This window comes from Ammospiza caudacuta, chromosome 3 (genome assembly GCF_027887145.1).
Source record: "Ammospiza caudacuta isolate bAmmCau1 chromosome 3, bAmmCau1.pri, whole genome shotgun sequence".
Lineage (NCBI taxonomy): Eukaryota > Metazoa > Chordata > Aves > Passeriformes > Passerellidae > Ammospiza > Ammospiza caudacuta.
This window is the reverse complement of record NC_080595.1, coordinates 108,725,527-108,746,046: the sequence shown is the minus strand read 5'-3', so window position 1 is coordinate 108,746,046 and position 20,520 is coordinate 108,725,527. Positions and strand designations below refer to the sequence as shown.

At 39.8% G+C, this 20,520-nt stretch overlaps 1 protein-coding gene across 1 annotated transcript in view; it reads left to right on the top strand.

Moving 5' to 3' along the window:
• ASCC3 (activating signal cointegrator 1 complex subunit 3) overlaps positions 1-6,586 on the top strand; it is a 251,434-nt gene extending 244,848 nt beyond the window's left edge. The window contains exons 40-42 of the mRNA XM_058801018.1: positions 3,551-3,757; positions 5,552-5,727; positions 5,821-6,586. Coding sequence (XP_058657001.1) covers positions 3,551-3,757; positions 5,552-5,727; positions 5,821-5,956 — 519 coding nt within the window. The 3' untranslated portion in view covers positions 5,957-6,586. The remainder of the gene's footprint in view (positions 1-3,550; positions 3,758-5,551; positions 5,728-5,820) is intronic.
• The last annotated feature ends 13,934 nt before the right edge of the window (positions 6,587-20,520 follow it).

Here is a 20,520-nt window from a genome sequence, read left to right as displayed (position 1 = left end):
ATATGTTGCTAGATTTAAAAGGAGCTGATATGTTCTTGTGTCTTCCTATACGGCAAAAAAACCCGTTATAATTGTCAAAAAGTACCTAAGCCACATGGGAGCCTGAGTTTAATTTTACAGAATTTAGTATTATAATTCCAAACCTCACTGAAAGTCAGGGGAGCTTTAAAAGCTGACAACCGAAATTCAAACTATTTAGACTAACCCCACTCTTTGGTCAAAGCTCTATGTTTCAGTGATTCATTGTGAATCATATTTCTTTAACAAATCTCTTTCAGTTTCTAACTCACTTAGGCATTAAGCACCTTTTAAAATATTGAGTTGATATTGATGTTTTTGAAAGAGAAAAAAGAAACTTCAAGATTGAAAATAAATAAATATTATCTCGACTTTAGTATAATCTACTTTTACTCTGGAAGTACCTGTGTTCCTATAATCTTTTTTCATTTTCACCTGCTACTACTTGACTTTTTTCCTTAGTGAGAAAAGCATTTCTTCCTTTCCTTCACATTGCATGCATGATAAAAAGGCAGCCTGCTGTGCATATTCTATCAATGATCAAGCAGTACTAACTTTGCCTATAATTTTCAAATACACAAGACATGATAAATCAAGGAATCATAGAATCCTTTGGGTTGGAACAGACCCTTAAGATCATCAAATATAACTGTCACTAGCCCTCATAGGATGACATTAAATCTGCTTTCTTACCTAATTAAAAAGTTACTGAGTTACTTTAGTTTGTTTGTGTTATGAAAACTGCATGATGACATGACAGCCTTTGACAAATAGATTGTGTTGGGATTGTATGGTTTAAACCAGCCCAAATCATAATCTTCACCAGACTATGGTGAAGCTAACAGGTAATGCCACTAAAGGAGTTATTACATTATGATCTCTGCTGAAATTAAACTTTATTCTAACATATTTGTAACAGGTCTTGTCCTTTGAGATGCATAAAAGCTTTCAAGCTTTTATGTACTTTTGATACAAATGATATCTGAAGTACAACCAAAGAGGTGATTGCCAGGTAGGTTACTATCAGGGTGCCTGTCCTGATCTCAGCAGAAATACCCTGCTTACACACAGAGAGACACAGTGGGTCTATAGAGTTCCTACCCTAAGTTTCTTCTTAAAAACCTTTACATTGAACATAAAATCATTTTCCAGAGATGTTCCTACTCAAGTTATCATTCTGTTTGATCTGCTGGAAGCAGGTTTTGTGGTCTTGTGTATTATATGTATCAAAATCCTAGCAACAATTACTTAGTTAAGAATGTCAGCAGTATTTTTTCACCTTCTTCAAAGTGCTGTCTTTCTTTCCCCATTTTCTTTCAGAGTTGGGAAAAAGAGAGATGTAATAATTCCTTAAAGTCCTACCTCTTCAGTTTCTGTTACAATTTTCCTGTCATTTTGCAGCTAAGACACCACTAAGAACATTGGTGCAATTCATCTGTGTCCCCTGCTTTTACACTGCAGTTCCTGAGCGCTCACAGCTGGCCCTCCCCACCTTCTGCACTGAACAGACACAGCTGTTCATGCAGTACACAGAAGGGGAGAGAGAGAGAGAGATTAGTTTGTAGCTAAAGGCAGTTTTCTCATTTAGTTCAGGCAGGCTCTGGTAATGCAGGCATTTTAACCCAAATCAGCCTGTGCTGCAGCCGAAATGGGCAGTGCTGCCCTCCCCGTGCCGCTGTCACCTCCCCTGACCCAGCTCACCCACAGCTGCACAAATGCTGTGTCTGCCTCGGGCAAGGAGGTGGGAATGAGCATCTGGGGACAAGGGGAGGAGGAGGAATCCTATCAGCCCTCTCACTGACAGTCAAAGTGGCCCGTAGCCAAGTGACTGCATGAATGCTTGTGCCAGCAGGGGAGGAGGCTGGACCACTTCTTTCAGTGGCACTGAAGGCTCATGCTTATTCAGAGTTGCAGGATTAGAGAATATGTTGCCACAATCAGCTTTAAGCTGATCTAAGTTCATGCTGTCACCAAAATGATTAGCAAGCTGATCCATCTAGCTGCACAATCCCAGCATGGCAATGCCAACATGCCAGGGATGGAGACAGGCACAGTGAGAGAGAGAGACAGCACCACCTTTCCTAGGGCAGCACGACCTTAGGTCTGCTTTCCCTGGCTGCTGTATCCCTAATCATGCATTGACATACACTATTATTGTCAGTATGACTCCATGTGCTATTATTGTCAGTATGACTCGTGGCAATGATGTCTGCGAAAAGCAAACTGAGCTTTCATTAGGCCTCTAGGCCTTCCAGCACAGAAAAAGTAATCAGACACATCGAGACAATCAGACACATCAGACACAATCTAAATGAAAATACATTTTGTTGAAACACTGCATGGTCAAACCCTACTTGAAAAATAAAATATGCTTTAGTCTTTTTCCAGATAAAACATTTCTGCTCCATGCCCATGTGACTATGCCTACCCTCTTCATTCCCACAAGTTCCCATTTTGGCATCTGATGGCTCTTTTCCAAGACCAATATTCTTATTTCCTTCTTCTCCTTCCCACCCTCTAGCTTTTCATATATGCTGATTCCTGTTCTTTTCTGGGGATGGAGGGGAAAGATGGCAGGGCAGAGGATGATTCTTGGTCTTTAGTTTTTTTCTTCTAGCGCCATCCTCATCTATCTTTGTCGGCCATAGAAAGGCCACAAATCACTGCCTCCATTCCACAGCCAATACCATTTCTTTTTCCTAACAAATTTCATTGCATGAACGTGCTGATTTTCTTTTTTACTAAATGAAAGCCTACATTGCTCCTTTCCATTTTTGTCACAGCTTCTCAGAGCTACTTTTCCTGGTCTGATAGAGACCAAAATGAGAGAAACATAGGGCTGCATATTCAGGATGCCTTTTTAAGATTATGAGTGTCATGTTGAGCTACACAGATTGTATCTCCTGACAACAGTTCTCTGCACAAGGATGAGAAAGTTGAGGACCTGTTGCAGTTCAAGGGAGACTGCAGAGACTTAAAATTTCTCAGGAAGCCTCTAAGAAGGAGAGTTCATGAGGATTGATGCAAGAAAACCTCAAAAAAATAGGGATAACTTTGGATATGCAGTTGAACTTTTGGTTAATTATCTGAACTGATCCTCTGAACTCTCTGAGGTTTGCCTATTGCTAATTAGCACTGCAGTGACTTGTTCTTTATGGATTATGCTAAGGAAGTTTAATTTAAAACTTAATTATACTAGTTTTTAAGTGGCTTATAAGGAAAAAATACTTTAATCGGGAGCAGTAAGGAATTTTTTCTCTGTTCAGACATCAGTAATCTTAGCAAGGTATGTGTAACATGCTTGAGGAGTTTCACATTTGTTTTATTTGCTAGGAAGAAAGTAGCATAAGAGGTTAATGAAAAGTATTTTATGCTTATGATTGAGAGTTGTACAATTATATATACTCTAATACACAATAAAATATTATTATTATAGAATGAATATGTAGACTGCACATTGAATTGTTATTGTTAGAGTGGCAATGATTGTATAGATTATCTCGTAATCCATAGGGATCTGTTTTTTCTACAGGCTTGGAATTTCTTGTGCCGTTTGCCAATTCTGAACGTCAGTCTGAGCATTAAGGGCAGTTGGGATGATGCAGTTCAGCCACAGAGTGAAGTACCTGTTCCTTCTTGGACAACAGACACACGAGATGACAAGAGATGGATCAAACTGCATGCTGATCAAGAGTATGTGCTCCAAATAAACCTGCACAGAACCCAGATGGGCTACCAGGTACACTTATGTATCATTTTCTTCCCTGCACAAGTGTCCAATAATTCATTTACATCATCAGTGATGCTTTATACAGTATAATAGATTTTTTTAACTTATGTAAGTTATAAGCACTTTCTAAGCCTTTTCTGTATTCATAGTGAAGAAAATGATTTTTTTCAGGTTGCAACAGGGTAGTAAGTAGGCTTTTAAGGTAAAATCCTAGACCAAGTCAATGAAAAAAAATCAAACTAATTTTTAAGCTTTCCAGTTATGTTCACAGGTGCTTCCAAACTGCATACAGACTCACACCTATAAATATGTTTCTATTTGTAACACATCCTCACGCCTTTAATGAGAATATTTTCCTTATATTTTACATCTGATGCTTTTTTGACCAGCTTCTAGAACAAATTCCACATACAATTCTTTCCCAGTACATTTGAGTGCCAGCCCTTTGCCCATTTAAAGCACATCTCATTGCCCTCTGGGCTGGTCAGCTCGCTGAGCCCTCAGTAAATCTTGCTGTGCCAAGTCAGAAACTCCAGGAGCTGCACTGTTTTCCAGCTGCACTGCCCCAGCAGCAGTACCTGGCTGTACCTGTATGTCAGATCTGAAGAGAGCTGGGCCTACCTTCATGTCAGGCACTGCTGACAATGGAGCTGTCACTCACTTATCCAGACCTTTCTCTGTCATTTGCATACCATGAATGACATATGGACCACCATGGTTATAATTTTGGAAATTAATTTCTCTAACATTTCAAATAATTAAGAATTATAATTACCAGCATTTTGGTAAGATGCAAAGAGACGAAGATAAAAGTAAAGAACAGTTTTAGGTGTTAGTTCTGAGACTCTTAAGACAATTCCATTTTAATAATAGTGGATAATAGTGGAGATACATGTGTGCTGTTGAAAATCCTGAAGTTATCTTACATTATGTAAGAATTATATTTGAAAAGTAGTCTTGTTTCTCAAAAGACTTTTTTTCATTACTACAGCAGATTCACTATAGTTACAAGGGGAAACTGTCTTATTTTAGGAAGAACAAAGGGCCAAAGCTCATCCATACATCATTCTTTTTGCTGTGCCAGTTATGGGCAGAGACTTTTCCTAAGCATAAGCCATGGAAGTGAAAGGAGCAGAATCATTTCATGCAGTGATCACTTTTTTATAAACCTCTCCTAGAATTTGATCCCTCTTTTGTAAAAAACAGCTGGATAAAACTGTTCCTAAAGCTTCATTGCTGTGGTGGTGTTTCTTCTTCCATATAAATCTTCAGTAAAACCTTTCCCTTTACAAAACGCGAAATGAATGTTGATTGAGTGTGCCTCATTCTGTCTTCAGCTTCCAGCAGTAAAGTCACTGTCTTAAAGAATCACTAAAATAATCTTTCCTTTTTCTATACCAAACTCAAATAAATGCTAAGTGTTGTTTTTGTCTTTATGTTAATCTTGAATAAAATGTATTAACTTTATTTAAAGATGCTAGATTTACAATTCATGTTTCTGTGTTTGGAATATATTAGATAAAATTACAGAAAGGGAATAGTATTTCCATTGAAGTTTTAGTAGTTTACAAAATAAGTAGAATAATATCTTCTATTCTGGATTTTTCTCTGTGGATTTTGATTTTTTATTTTACTTTTTAACCCTTCTTCTGGAAAGAAGTAACACTATTTTAGTCTGGCTACATTATAGCCTTACCTAACAATTGACAGCAATATGGTTGTGAGGTGTTTCTCATTCAAGGAAAAATATCATTTTGGAAAGGTGATTTCTAGTTTTCCTAAACTGTTTCTTCTCCTCAACAGGGAAAGCAGGATAGTAAAGCAATGGCTCCTCGATTCCCCAAAGTTAAGGATGAAGGATGGTTTTTGATATTGGGAGAAGTTGATAAAAAAGAACTCATCGCCCTGAAAAGAACTGGATATGTCAGAAATCGAAATACTGTTTCCGTTGCTTTTTATACTCCAGAAACTCCTGGAAAGTATGACAAACTCTCAAATTCTCCTAGTTATTACGTTTTCCAAGCAATTCAAGACCCAATTCCCAAACTAAAAATGCTGGTTTTACTTTTCAGGTGTATCTACACCCTGTACCTCATGAGCGACAGCTACCTTGGCATGGACCAACAGTACGACATTCACCTGAACATTGTACCAGCACAAGGCGCCACGGAGGGGACTGAGGCCAGGAGCCACCTGGCCCTGAAGTAAGGCTCTCTGCAAAGTCCACTCAGCCAAAAGAACTGGTCCTGCAACTAAGACATCTGGTCATTCTGGGACATCCAAAAATGCATCTGCCTTACTGGAACCAACCTCAAACCTCAAGACAACGGGGACGCCGAAAGTGACTGCTGTATTAACTCTGATGACACCGAGTTAGCCACAGTGGCCTTACTCCTTTATGAAGATATGTCTTTTCTTGTTTTATCTTTCTTCTCTCAGAAGTCAGATTGATAGTTGAATTTTAAAATATCAAAATAAAAGACTGAACAGTACTGTAATTTGTGCAAATTCAGGGCTATCATCTTCATTTTGAAAAGTGTTATATAGCCTATTAATAGCATTTAAATAGTCAACTTTTTTAATTTATAGGGGAAAATACAAAATTTGATCTAACAGCTGCTGAAAATATTGATGGATGTGTTATATTTCATGTTTAATAAAAATATTCCCAGAATGTTTTGCACTGTATTTGTAGGTGTAAAATATGGGAGATGAAGTTAAAAAATCCTTTTCATGCATAGTACATTTTGAGAATGATACTCTAAAGAAATATGTCACAAATTTATGTTAATTATATGAGCAGTAAATGTAGTTATAAGGGCAAGCTAAATCATAAATATTTCCAGTATAGCAATGATGCAATTTATGTAGATAATTATTAAAGTTTACTCTTTATGTACATACATATACACATATATTACATACTTGCAATTTCCTTACTGTTTTTTCTTTAATTTTGTAGGACTAAGGAATATAAAATTGGGTGTCCTGTTCTAGGGCTCAGTGCTAAAGTGGGTGACCAACTTCTGTAAATAAGGGGGCATGAGGCTCCAGTAAGGGGGGTTGCAACAGGAGGCATGATGAGCAATGAATGGTTCCGCTAGGCAAAAGAAATTTTAAGAGATGGCCAGCTCTGTGACAGTACCTGCAAGGCATAAATCTGAAGGCAGAAGGCAGCAGCATCTATCTTGTGCTCACATTCTGAGGCCAGTCCTCAAGAGGATTCAAGATGCTGAGCAAGTACTTGGAGCCAACATACTTAAAGAAACATCAGTGCATCTTCATTCAGATAGACTAGACCTTAAACTGAATATTAATATTTTCACTTGCTCAGCTTTGCATTGAGCTGATAAGCATTGCCTCTCCAAGGGATCATTTTGCTGTCATTTCTATTGTATTTCACCAGATGAAAGGATACAGCAGAGTTGTTACTAGAAGCTTTCCAGGAAAAAATGGCACTGCTGATGCTGCACCTACACAGAATCACAGCATGGCTGATTTTGGGAGGGGCCTCTAGAGGTCATCTGGTCTAACACCTTTCCTCAGGCAGGGCCAGCTAGAGGCCAGGACCACATCTCCAAATATGGAGACTCCACCACCTCCCTGGACCACCTCTGCCAGGGTTTGGTGAGCCTCACAGTTAAAAAAAGGTATTTCTTGCAGTTCAAGAGGGACCCTTCTGTGTCACCAACAGGTGTGCCTGTTGCCTCTGGTCCTGTCACCAAGTACCACTGGAAAGATCCTGGCTGTGTCCTTATCAACGTCCTCCATTCAGATACCCGCTGACAAGATTTCCCTGAGCTTTCTCCAGGCTGAACAATCCCAGCTCTCTCATCCTTTCCTCATGTGAGAGATGGTCCAGCCCCTTCATCATCAATTTTGTGGCCTTTTGCTGGACTCTCTCTAACAATTCCGAGTCTCTGCCTCAAACCAGACATGGTGCTCCCCCACTAGTGAGGCCTTACCAGCGCTGATCACCTCTTGACCTGCTGGCAGCACCACACTGCAGCAAGCAGAAGGCTGGCTGATTTCAAAGGCTCAATAGTAAACCAGTAATTTATTTCATGTCTGGCACCTTTAAATTGTGGGAAGCAATTTTAAAATGAGCAATTCTTTACTTGAGTATATGCATGCTCTGATCATATTTAAAATGTTATATTTCATTATTATAGCTAATATATTACTTATAGAAATGTGCCTGAAAACATGGGAGGACAATAGAAAAAGTTGTCACTAAACAACTATGGATAGATAATACAAAAGCCACCTTTGCCATTTAGACTATATCAATGTAATATGGTGTTGGGTCACAGAAGAAACAGATTTTTTTCAAATTGTTAGGCAATAGTTTCGCAATAGTTTGTTACTCACACATTGTGTTAGACCATTTTAAAGAGAATTGTTTCATCTAATTTGGAAGTTTAAATTTTCAGAGAAATTAAGTCCTTTCTTTGGAAAACTTGGCTGAAACAATACATTGTCCCTCAACAATTTTAATTAATTAGGCAAAAGAACTATGCCACAGTCAAACATACCAACATAGTGATGCTAGCTCTTGTTGCTTTGTAAATGCACATCACAGCAAGTCTAACTGCAGAGTAGCAGACAATAGCTTTAGTATTCAGTATTAATCAATTAAAGAGTTTCTGCAATGTCATTTGTGCCATCTGTGCTTTGGTTTGGAAATACTGTATTTCCTAGTGTATTAATTGTTTTTAGAAATAGTTTGGTGGCATTTCTAAATAACATATTTGAATAATTTTTGTTTTTTTCTATGAAAGTATTGGATTCATGATGACAAAGTCTAAAGTAATACAGAATTGATTTAAGCAAATTGATTAGGATCAGTATTTAGCTGAAAATTCCGAAAGAATTCTGATACATTTGTAACAGCTGCTTAGAAGGAACAATGAGTGTGTTCAATCCAGTGATATGGTGAAAAGTGAGAATAGCTGTCTAACAAAAGTATGAATACCAAACAGAATTAATAATAATAATAATAATAATAATAATAATAATAATAATAATAATAATAATAATTCCGTGATGTAATAATCACCTTTATGGATAAATGAAAGAAACAGCACATGGAGAAATTTTTAATGTTGAGTTGGTCATTCTGGTTTGCAAGTAGGTTTTTATTTTTACTGTCCTCTTCCCCTTCTAGGAGCAGCTGCAGTCAGTGCATGCCTGTTCTGGTATGAGACTTCTTCCAAAACTTGGAAAGCCACAAAAAATAGGCACATCTAGTACATCAAGACATATTTAAGTCTGCCTCTGTGACTTCATCTTTTCCCATCATTCCTGTCCTAGTCTGATAACAGCATCACAGCAGTGCCCAGCAGGAGCTGGAGGAGGTTTGGGTATGTACCACCATGCCCCATCTCTTCCGAAGGAGCTCTTATAACACAGTTTGTTATTTAGAACCTTACTTAAGATTTCTGTTATGGCCCAGGTACTGAATGTGTCAGTGGCAGCGTGAAGCCATCCTCACTAATGCAGGTCTTTTTCTGTTGTAAATTGAATCTTTGAAGGACTAAATCTTACCCAGGTGAATTCAGGAGTTTATGCTGATGACCCAAAATTCCTCTTGTCATTGCTTCTAGAGATCATCTCCAGATGGTCATCCTGGAGATAACTTCAGGAAGTCTCTTATCAGCCTTCACCCTGGAGCCTAGTATAAGACTTCAACACTCACAGAATAGGATGCGTTCAAAAAGTAAGTTGTGTAATTCAAATTTTCTAGTTCTGGGGAACACACCTAAAGAGAAGCATCCAATGTGCATCTGCCCTTACTCATCTCAGCCTGAGTCCAAATTCCTATGTTCCTCCCTCAGTCAAGAAAAAGAGTCAATGGTATTTTTAAGACAGTTTGGTTACTACTCCAGGAGGCATCAGTTCTCTAAGAGGCTTATTTATGAACAATAGGTTTTGAATCATCACTCTCCTGTCTTGCCTCTACCCCTCCCATGTAAGGCAACCTTCTCTTTAGCTCCTTCCTCTACCTGTAAACCCTACAACTTCACCCTGTTCAGAGATGTTATCCATATCAGTGGCAGTAAATTATCACAGAAGTAATTCTTTAAGATCACCTTTCTGTGATGTGCTATGGACACTATTGTAGCCTATGTAGTAAGTACTGAAACAGAGAAAAGTAAGGCAATACAAGCAAAGTGTATATATTTTTTCCACACCCTAAAGGTCTCCAGGTAAATTGCACATTTTGGCCTTGGTTTAGTTGCTTACGTGCAAAGATCTAGTGCCATTTAATACGAAATATCTCCTCTTGCCTCTATATTCAGCTCCAGAAGAACATACCCCAGCTGCAGAGGGTGTGAAATGTAGTGCTGATGTATCTTCACCTTCTGTGGATGCCTCATGTAACCCAAGTCATCTGAAATAGCATTTGATATCTACATTCAGGTAACCACTTTGACTCCCTGTCACATTAGTCAGGTTTGCAATTCAGTTGCTTAACTGCATCTAATGAAATTTAAAATAAACAAAAGATATTTTGGTTGCCACTGCAGAAGACAGGAAGTCTTTCATAGGTCATGTGTCACTTCTGTCATCCCCATGTCACAGGGGCCCAGTAGTATGAGGTGGATGGATTCAATTTTAATTAGCTAATCAAGCCCATGCTATTTTGCAAGTGTTCTAAATTCTCTCTTCCAAGCAATTTTATGAGGAGAATTCTCCACTTCATGAGAAAAAGTGTTATCTGACAAAAGGTTTGGATGCCATAGGATGCCCAAACAGTCAGGTGAGCTACAGAAAGGTTAGTAGGGCTTCTGCTGAGAGGGCTTCTTCTGTCCATTTCTACTTATACACTATGTCTTTTCTATCAGTTATGTCTGACTCCCACCTGCCTTTCTAAAAATGTATCTTGTTAAATGTCATGCCTTCTCAGTCTGCACTGCACTTCAGCAGTGAATAAACCAAGTTTGTTACTGATGTCATACATTGGTAGTGGTAAGAGGTAAAGCTGCTTTCACATGTAGGGTATGAAAGAAAATTCTACATTAAAGGAATTTTATTAAGTTGGACTAAATGACTCTCTTCATAAATAATTCCTAGCTCTATGGTAAAGGGATCCTCCACAGTGATTACACCATCCTGCAATTAAATATGTTTACAATATGTTTTTTCCTTAGATCTGCTAATGAGCTCCATACTGCCTCAATGGAATTTGAATCCATGGCTCTCCAAGTCTTTCTTCTGCATATCTATTTCTAGAAAACCACAACCTTCTCTATTAATATGCCTCCTCAAAAATTTGGAGCATTGAAGCTTCACTAAGACCATGCATTAGCCTTCACTGCTGCTCTTCTCCTCCAGCTTAGTCTTGTCCTACCAAGACTGTCAATAAAAATGTGCATTTGAATATGGAGGGGAAAGGAAAGTAAAAGACTTTTGCTATTATTCATCTGCTAGAAAACGCATGAAATAAAGAATGAAGAGTGTTCTGGGATGAATATTATCATTCCAAGTCATAATATTCCCACTAATTGTAATGACAGCAGAGGTGAATTGGGCATTTTTTTAAATCACACTCTCAATAGCATGATACGTGTACAAATAGTTACAGAGCTATTAACTAGATGCTGTTAACTACTGGTAGAAAAGAGAGTCTAGACATATCACAACCCTTTTCTTCTGCACTCTAAATCTCTATGTGAAATGTGATGAACCACATTCTTCACACAGTAGCAAATTTGCACCTTGGATTGGAAATAACTCAGTTTATCTCGGGCAGTGCTAATGTGGGAAAATTAGGCTTACGTTCTCGACAGCAGTACTTTCTTCTAGCTAACAGGATGAAATTGTTTCAGATTCCAGTAACACATGGTGAGTCCCCATCATGTATTTTTCAGCAAATCCAACTAATTAGGAACTAATTACTGATTGTGGTAGCACAGTAAGATCAGGTTCTGATAAACTTTCACCTTTGTAGCTGTGAAGATTCTGAAATTAAGCCTTATTTTCTCAAATGCTAACAATGTCTAAAGGAAGAGCTGGGAAAAACATAAAGATGATTCTGTCACTTCCATAAAAAGACATTTGCATTCACCCATGCCAAAACAAGATTAATCCCCCTTTTTTTTCTTCTTTATTTCTTTTTTCACCCTGTTTAAAGTAAAATTCTACAACGCTAAACTGAGTGACTATTTAACAGTTTAGCCCAGTTATGAGATGTTGCTATTTCCTTAACATGCTCCTGCTGTGTCCCATCCCACCCTCCACTTCCCTCCTCACAGTCTCCCACTGTTGCCCTTGCACTAAGCATTCTGGGATAGGACCTTCATGGAAGTTTCATTCTCTGGGTATAGGACACAGCAGAGAGGAAGTGCTGGTGCATTATTAGGTTCCTGAAAGATACAAGCTATAAATAACCTCATAAGGCCCTACTGTGCTAAACTCAAAGTTTGACGCAATGTTACTTGAAGAACTTATTGAGCAAATAAGACAGGTGCAAAATATGCATCACAGTTTGCTGTATGACTGAGGCAAATGACAATTTAATTTTAGATTTTAATTCTATGTGACTTTATTCAAAGAGGGAATGAGCTAATCTGGGAAAAGAGGGATGTGGAGATTTCTCAGTTCTCCTTGTTAGTGAAATGCTCACAGCTGATGAAAGTGAAATAGTTGTAGATTGTATCCACACATGTGATACAGATCTGGTCAAGTAAAAGCCCTGCCTTTGTGCCTCTCATACATGGTTATTTTACTCCTATGTGCAAACACTGACAATAACTTGCATCCTCCTCCTTGCAGATATTGGGAAAATACATGCTCTCCTCAAGAGAGGATGGTCTCCATTGTTTACATACAACAGAATACATATCAGGGAGGCTTTGCAGACATCTCAGGAAAAGGTTTAGAAGTTGCAAGACACGTTCCTACAGCATTAGGACTTTGCTTTCCCCCAGTTATGTATAATTACAGTGCCATCTTTTGCAATACTCCCCAGCAATGCAGAAGAAATCACAGCTAGGTAAAGCCTCTGAACCTCAGGAACACTCTGAGAGGCTGGCACTACACATTCAGTTCCCTATGTGCTTTACAGGAGGTGATCAGTCAGGTGCCAGGTCCTGGGCGTTGCACAGCCACTACAGAATTTACAGAGGAAGTTCATATCCCTTCCTGAGCCTACAGATCCTACAGAAGGAGAGGAGTGTCAGCCTTCAGCTTCCTTCACTGGCAAGACAGTATGCCCAGAGTGGTGCTCTGATACACTGCTTTGGGATGGGAGCTGACATTTCTATTCCAAACTTAAAGGCACTTCAAATAACTGAACCATGCCCCAGCTTTTCTCAGGACCAGGATCTTCAGGGAATGCTGACCATAAAGGACCAATCCCTTTAATAAATAAGGCTGTTCTTTTAGAATGGGTCCAGATGGATTGCTAGAATATTCTATTATTCATAAACATGAAAAAAGGAGGAGAAATCTCAGCATGAGGATACTCACAAGAAATCCAATTGCTTTGTTTCTTCATTTTAACAACATATAGTTCCTACCTAGTTGTCTGAAAGTCTTGGGACAACAGCTAGATTAATTTAATTCTATCAGTGAAAACATTTTGGGACATTTGTGTTCTTCTCACAAAATTAACAGAACCTGGAAAGAAATTCCAACAGTAAGTGACCAAAAAGCACAAGGAAGTTTCTTTTCTCTTGGTGCATTACCCTTTTCTTCGGAGACTGTAGGATGAAATACATTCCCAACATATATTATTAGTAGATTAAATTTAGTTTCTGCTATTACTTTCAAAGGATTTGGTGAATAGACAGCAGCATTAGAATTATCTAATCCTTCACTCAAACCTAGGACTCAAAGATTAACAGCTGCAAATTTTATAACATTTCTAATTCAGGGATAAATTGTATTTTCTTGAATTGGATAGGTAGGTAATGTCCTAAAGTTATTTAATTCTTAGGAACCATTGACTTTACTGGAAGACACTAAGAACTTATGACCATTAAAAGATGAAATTAGATGAAAAAAATACCCCTGATGAGGAAAACAGGATAAGAATCTCCTTTCCAAGGAGGGACAGAGCTTTAGTCCTGCAGTGAGGCAACAGTCCTGTTTGGTTTTATTCTATTATCTCATCTGCTTTCATTACTGACAATAATTTTGCATGATGGCACAGCTTCCACAAAAGTATCCTGCAGTATTTACCTGGTGATGGGGGCACACTAGGGGGAAATGTGTTCAGAAAAGAGAAGAAAGAACCGATGGAAAGAATTCTATATAGGAACAGATGGGATGGTGGAATGCAGCCAATTTTGAAACAAGAAAGCACGAGCCCTATGCCTCATTCTGAAAGACAGCAAGCCTTTATGTTCAGGGGAAGGTTCCAAGTAACATTCTAAACAGACAAGCATATGTCTGTTAGTCTTAGGCAACATACCAAAGGTAAGTTACATTTCTGTGTTCCATCTCTGTGCTATGCTTCCCTCTTTGTGTGGAGTTATCCCATCTATTTTGAAACACCAAATTTTACATATTCACCAGTTAGGGGTATTTAAGCACTTCACATCTTGAATTCTGTTCTAGGTGCATTTGGGGCAAGACTCTTGCTGTTTCAAAAGCCCTTCTGAGTTATATCCCTGAAAGTGTATAGTCTTAATTTTATAAACTGCATATGCTCTTCTTCCACTTTACATGACTGCAGTTGGACCTCTCATGTTATATTACACCAACTTGATGTTAACTGGTCTGCATTTAAAAATGATCCATTTCCTTGCATTTGGAAGTATGGCATGTGACATTAATAAAATAGAGTCAGTTACATCAACATTTCTCCAGGAAGGAAGAATAGATTCATGGTAGGAATTTGTATGTGTCTATATAATATACAAAATATTTTAGGAACATGAACGTGTTATTTACTAATATGAAAATAGCAAGCCATTGTAGTTAACAGTTACTGATGCCACTGCTACTGAAGGAGGGCAAGAAGCCATTAAAACTCACTTTCAGAAAAGAAATATTGCTTTGATCTTTTGAAAGAGCAAAAACGATTAATGCCTGGAATCAGATTCCTGCCTAGGATCAGGTTTATGCATAACTGCAGAAGACAAACATATTTAAAATTAACTTCTACTGCTTCATTTCTTTACTTATATCCTTTTATTTTCCTGCAATTGAACAGTCAATAATAAATAAAACAAGCAACAATATTTTGTCCACAATTGTGATTTGATTCTTTTATCTGCCAATTTTATTTTCATGTAAGAATACTGGTCCAGCTCAGATCATCCATTTGTTCTGCCCTCTCTAACCCACAAATCTTAAGATTATGAGAAACATCAATGTAAGGAGGTACAGAAAGAAGAATAAATCAAGTAATTCCCTGTTTGAAATTTCTATTTTTACTAATTGTTCTTCCTTTCCCATAACTATGGCCTCTCTTCTGTTTTAGCCTTCACCTCACCTCCACTTCCCCATCTGTCTAGTACTGCTTTTATTTTATTTATATCCTTTCTTTTGTCTGTTGCGTACTTATTTCTCTCTTGTGGGTAAAAATAAAGACATACAGCTACACAATTATTTTCTTACTGCTGTCACTACTCAGAGCACCTTTCTCAGGGCTTTCTGTATTTTCCATTTCTATGCCTTTATCATCAAATTGATTCCTGAAGTATGACTGTAGCCTTACCTCTTTTTTTTTTTTAATCACATTTACTTTATGATCAGTTATAACCCTTCTGAGAGTAGTTTGGTTTTGATCCCAAGTGCTAGTCACAAATACCTTTGAGCCAGATCAGGGTCTCTGTTCAAGCAAGTCTATGCCAGCGTCTAATTTTAAGTTACACTAAAAGATCAGCTATACCAAGACACATTTTCTACCGATGCATTTAGTATATTTGCTGACCAATATTCCCTGTTTTGAATGATTACTCTGTGTTTTAGACCTATCTTATCTCTATGGACAGGAAGGCGTAAAAAGCACTCCTTTCCTTGGACAAAAATTAAATGGTCTTAGACACCTTCAAAAGGCAGCAATATTTAAATATAAATATTACCAACAACACTTAGCAATAGGATTAGACTACTCCAGACACTTTCATCTTTCTCATTTTGGCCACCATTTACTTCTGCGCATTAGAACACCCTCTGTGATTGCACTTGTCCCTGGCCAATCACAAAAACAGGGCTTTTTTCAGCCACATTTTCTTTGTTCTTTCACTCATACCAAAAAGGGATAAACAACACAAACTTGAATCAGTTTTTATTTGACCACAGGAGACACATACTTTTTTCCAAGCCTAGACTATGCTCTTCTACCATCTGAAACCCTCAAGCAACAGCTGGCTAAGAAAACAGCCAGGCCACAAAGCATCCACTGAATTCTTCATCTCCAGGGTTAATTTCAACTAATGTTCTCTCAGTCGTGAAGTAGTACTGAAACAGTCACAGGCAAAGGTTGCTTATCATGTGACAGTTTAAGAACAGATTTCTTTCAATTTAGGTATAAAATAGCAGGTACTAATATTCCACACTCAAACAACAGCAGTTGTCAGGCCCCACACATGCACTAGACTGGATCATGGCAGAGAAGAAAATAAATCCACATTCTTCAGCTCATAAATCAGTCAGACTGGCTGACAGGATGCCCATAGGACTGGGTTACTCTCCAGCTGCCCCATGACAAGATTCCCCTGGTGCATTCAGCACTGTGAGAACCAAGATGCTGGTCTGATTCAATTGGATCTTCTTGTATTATGCTTCAAACTGTTGAATATGGATATCTCATGGCGTTAAAGCATGCACAGTTCCATTATTCTGTTCCTATAAAGCTCTTCCTCTGACAGATCAATACCTTTCCCAGCAAATGTTATTTCTGAAATAATTTTTTAAAAAATTAAATCCATTTTAAAACAACTTGCCTGAACACACATTTGAGGAAGACAAACTCATAATATTTCATGCTTATTTTTGGATCTATATTAAAAAAAACACCATCCTACTGTTATTTTGCTTTAAAATAAGGGGAAAACCCTATAAAAAGATCCGATCTAGGGTACAAGATAACACAGACAATTTCAAACATAAATGCTAGTTATTAGGTGTCATGTAGAGTCAGGAGTTGCCATGGAATCCATTTGCTTCTAAACCAGCTCCTCCTGCTGGAATACTTTCTCATTATTATTTCTTTCAGTAGCACAAAAGGAGCTGGCTTATAGCAGAAATGTTACTTAAGTGTAAAGTTTCTACTGTGACTGCAATAAGACATGAAATTAAAATCTAAATTTAAATCTGTATTTCTGTTTCAAGTGTAAAGCTACATTACTGTGGTCAGAAGAACTAAGTCATTGTAGACTTTTTATAGGTGCAGTAAAGCAGAGAAAACAAATTTTAGCTAAAGCTTTCCTTTCAGCTGTCTTCCCATCAGTGAAAATGTGTCATATCTGAAGTCCACTGTTTACATTTTTCCTACATTATTCTCCCATTATGCTTGACTTTTAACATTTTCATACTGGTTATTCTACACAACAGCAGCTTCATTAACAGCTTAATTACTGATGTCCTGGGATACAGAACAGTGTGTGCATGCTGGACACAGGGTTTATTAGGCCAATGAACTTACTTGTTGTGATGTCTGTTTCAATAGACAGATTTCAAAAGCAAAAATGTGATCATGCCTTCAAACCCTTGACACGCCAATTATTGGGTTTCAATTCTTTTGTATACAATATACTGCAGTGAGGCTGGAGGACAATACTGGAAAGCAACCAGCAATATTGGAAAACTATGCCAGTGATTTGTAGCTTGGCATGTTAATACTTATTATTAATATTATTGTTTACTATAGACATTGACTAGCATTGCATCTGGAAGCCCTAAACAGAAATAAGACCCTATTGTGATCGGCACTGTATGGAGATACACACAGCCCTTGCCTCCAAGAGGTTATATTGTATGGTCCCAGCCTTGTAAACTGATCTGGGCAGAATCATTCTTGCACCCCTGTGGAGCCCCCCAGCCCTCCAAGGCAGTCAGAGCTTCCTGCACAATCTTCCTATATGGAAAATGGCCGGCGAGCTCTGGGTTGCAGGGAAAGTTTACCTTACAATCTGTTCCACTCCCAGCCTTTAGCAGCTGAACTATACCCGAACTTAGGCAAGTCAAACATCTCATGCAGCTTTGGGCCCTTATTCACACCTCTCCAACTCAAAGAATGTGCTCCTTCTAGGGAGTCGAAGGAAGCTCTGTACCAGGCAACAGCCTTCCTTCTCCAACCCTGTGTTTTCTAAGGTCCCAGAACTGCAGGCAAGTTCTTGGAGAGGACTGTGGCATCTCTCAGGAAGGTCCCCAAGTGAGTGACAGTTTCTTAGACAGGCACCACTCTTAGAAGAGCAAAATATAGACAAGCCCATTAGAGACAGAAAATGCTTTGCCCTAGAGGGAAAGCAGAAGGGCCATTGCCACCCTCTAATGATTAGATGCAGCCCAATGTCAGTAAACAACAAGGGCTGGGCTGTGGGGCTGGGAGAGGGAACCACAAGCCAAGTGTGACAGCCAGGACATTCCTCACTAGCCAGGGCCCACCCCACATTACCTGAATGAGGAGAACAGGGCTGGCACAGGGGTGGCAGCCAGGCTGAGGCCAGAGCCAAAGTCACCAGGTGAGTCCATGGCAGCAAGGCAGGGCCAAGGTCAAGGTGGGAAGTCAGTCTGTGGGTCAGGGTTTAGAGCAGCACAGTGCACAGTGAGGTACAGGCACGGCTGCAGGGGCACTGGCACAAAAACCCCTCTGGCCTGGCTCAGGAGAGCACTGAGGGTGCAGCAGGGAGCTGCCAGGTAAGGCTGGTCAGGGCTGCACTCAGGGGCCTCACACCCAGGGTATTCTCCTCACTCTCCTCTGACAAGTGGTTGGGCTGTGCCATGCACCAGGAGCACTTTGTGGTGAAGCCAAAATTAAAACTTGACTCCAGAATATCCTAAGGCTTTGGCACATTGCAAATATATGTCATTGACATCACTAAGCTACTGCCAGAGCAAAGAAATACTAATTCCTTTTTTATCTACCAGCTAGCTAAGTCTTATAGTATTTACACAGAGCAAGCAAGTCCTGAAACTTCCTTCAGCTGCAAGTAGTGGACACTCCTCAGGAGAGGTGCTGTGGGGAAACTGTCCTTTGAATGGGCTCTTGCTTCAGCTGGGTACATCCAGCCATCACATGTAAATGGAGTCCCACTATCAGTGAATAATAGTCAGAAATCAGGGTTTAGACAAAACATTTCAACAATGAGGCAAAACCTAAAAAAAAAAAATATTAATCACAGGCATATGCCAAGCTTTGGGAACACCCTTTCCCTCAGCAACAGGTTTAGCATAGTCTGAACAGTCTGCAAGCTGGACTCATGCTTACAAGTCTGGTGCTGTTTCCCTATGCCCCCACCCAATATAAGCAATTGATCTCACAGTGTTTTACTCAAAGACATCATCTCCTCCACATTATTTCTGAAGGCATCTATTCACCACGTGGGGAACGCAGAGGAGAGTAGTGACAGGCTTGCAAAATGACCAAATAATTCAGAAAAGAGAGGTTGTTCTCAGCTTAGCATGCAATGCTCATAAAAACAATTAAACTTGCAACCACAAATGGGTATGAGACTAAAACAAGAAAAGATCCTGTTAAAACCCATGCAGGGAATGCTCCCCACCTTGCCTTTCAACAAAGCTATAAGCACCATAATGATTAGGATATACACCAAGCGAAACAGGCACCAGCTCCAGAGCTGTCAGGCAGCCTCACTCTGCATCCCTCCTTTTTTGGTCTGATCAAGCCTATTCTCTGAAGCAATAGGAGGCTGAAGACAAGCGTTTCAGAGCAACAGAAGGGGGTGGTTCCTCTTGCTATTGATTTCATCTGAAACGGGCATGTGTTATTTCAAAGCGAAGTGTGTCCTCAAGGCGGGTTAAGCTGCTCTCCTCCACTGAAACAAAGCAGTGATACAAGTCTATTTGTGACCTGTTAATTATCAGGTTGATAGTAAGAACAGACTGTGGAACGGATCCCACTATTTTAAGCATTATTCTTTGGGGTGCTGAAATTTAAACAGGCTTCTGCTGACAGATTCCCCCCCGACTAATGAAATAACTTCTTTGCTAATCAAAGCCAGGCCTTGGGAAAGGAGGATTCAGTGATAGCCAGGGTGCAGAGGAAGCCTGACACAGCTCCAGCTCCATCAGCATACACAAACAAGTGCAGGTCCCACGCTGTACCAGAGGCCTGGGGCAGCCCACCCTCCCCATAATGGTTCCCCCTGCCATGAGGCAGCTCCCCTGGACTGCCTGCCGTCAGCCAGTACCTGGGCAAAGCCCCCACAAGGACTCTTCTCACTGAAATCCAACGTGGCAAACCAAAACAGATAAAACAAGGCGAAAAGGACGTTTCCTCCCCATCGCCCCCTGCAAAACTCAGACCGCCTCTCCTTTGGACGTGAGGAGGGCTGGTTCGACCCCAGGCAGGTGAAACCACAAACATGAGGGAGGTGGGGATGAGCACCGGTGCTCGGCAACGTGCGGGCCCCTCCCCTGGCCTCGCCGGGCTCCCTCGCAGGTGAGGGGACAGTGCCCGTGGCGACACAGAGACAGTGCCCGTGGCAGCACAGGGACAGTGCCCGTGGCGGTACAGGGACAGTGCCTGTGGTAGCACAAGGACAGTGCCTGTGGCGGTGGGACAGTGCCTGGTGGCGGCACAGGGACAGTGCCTGTGGTGGCACAGGGACAGTGCCTGTGGCAGTGGGACA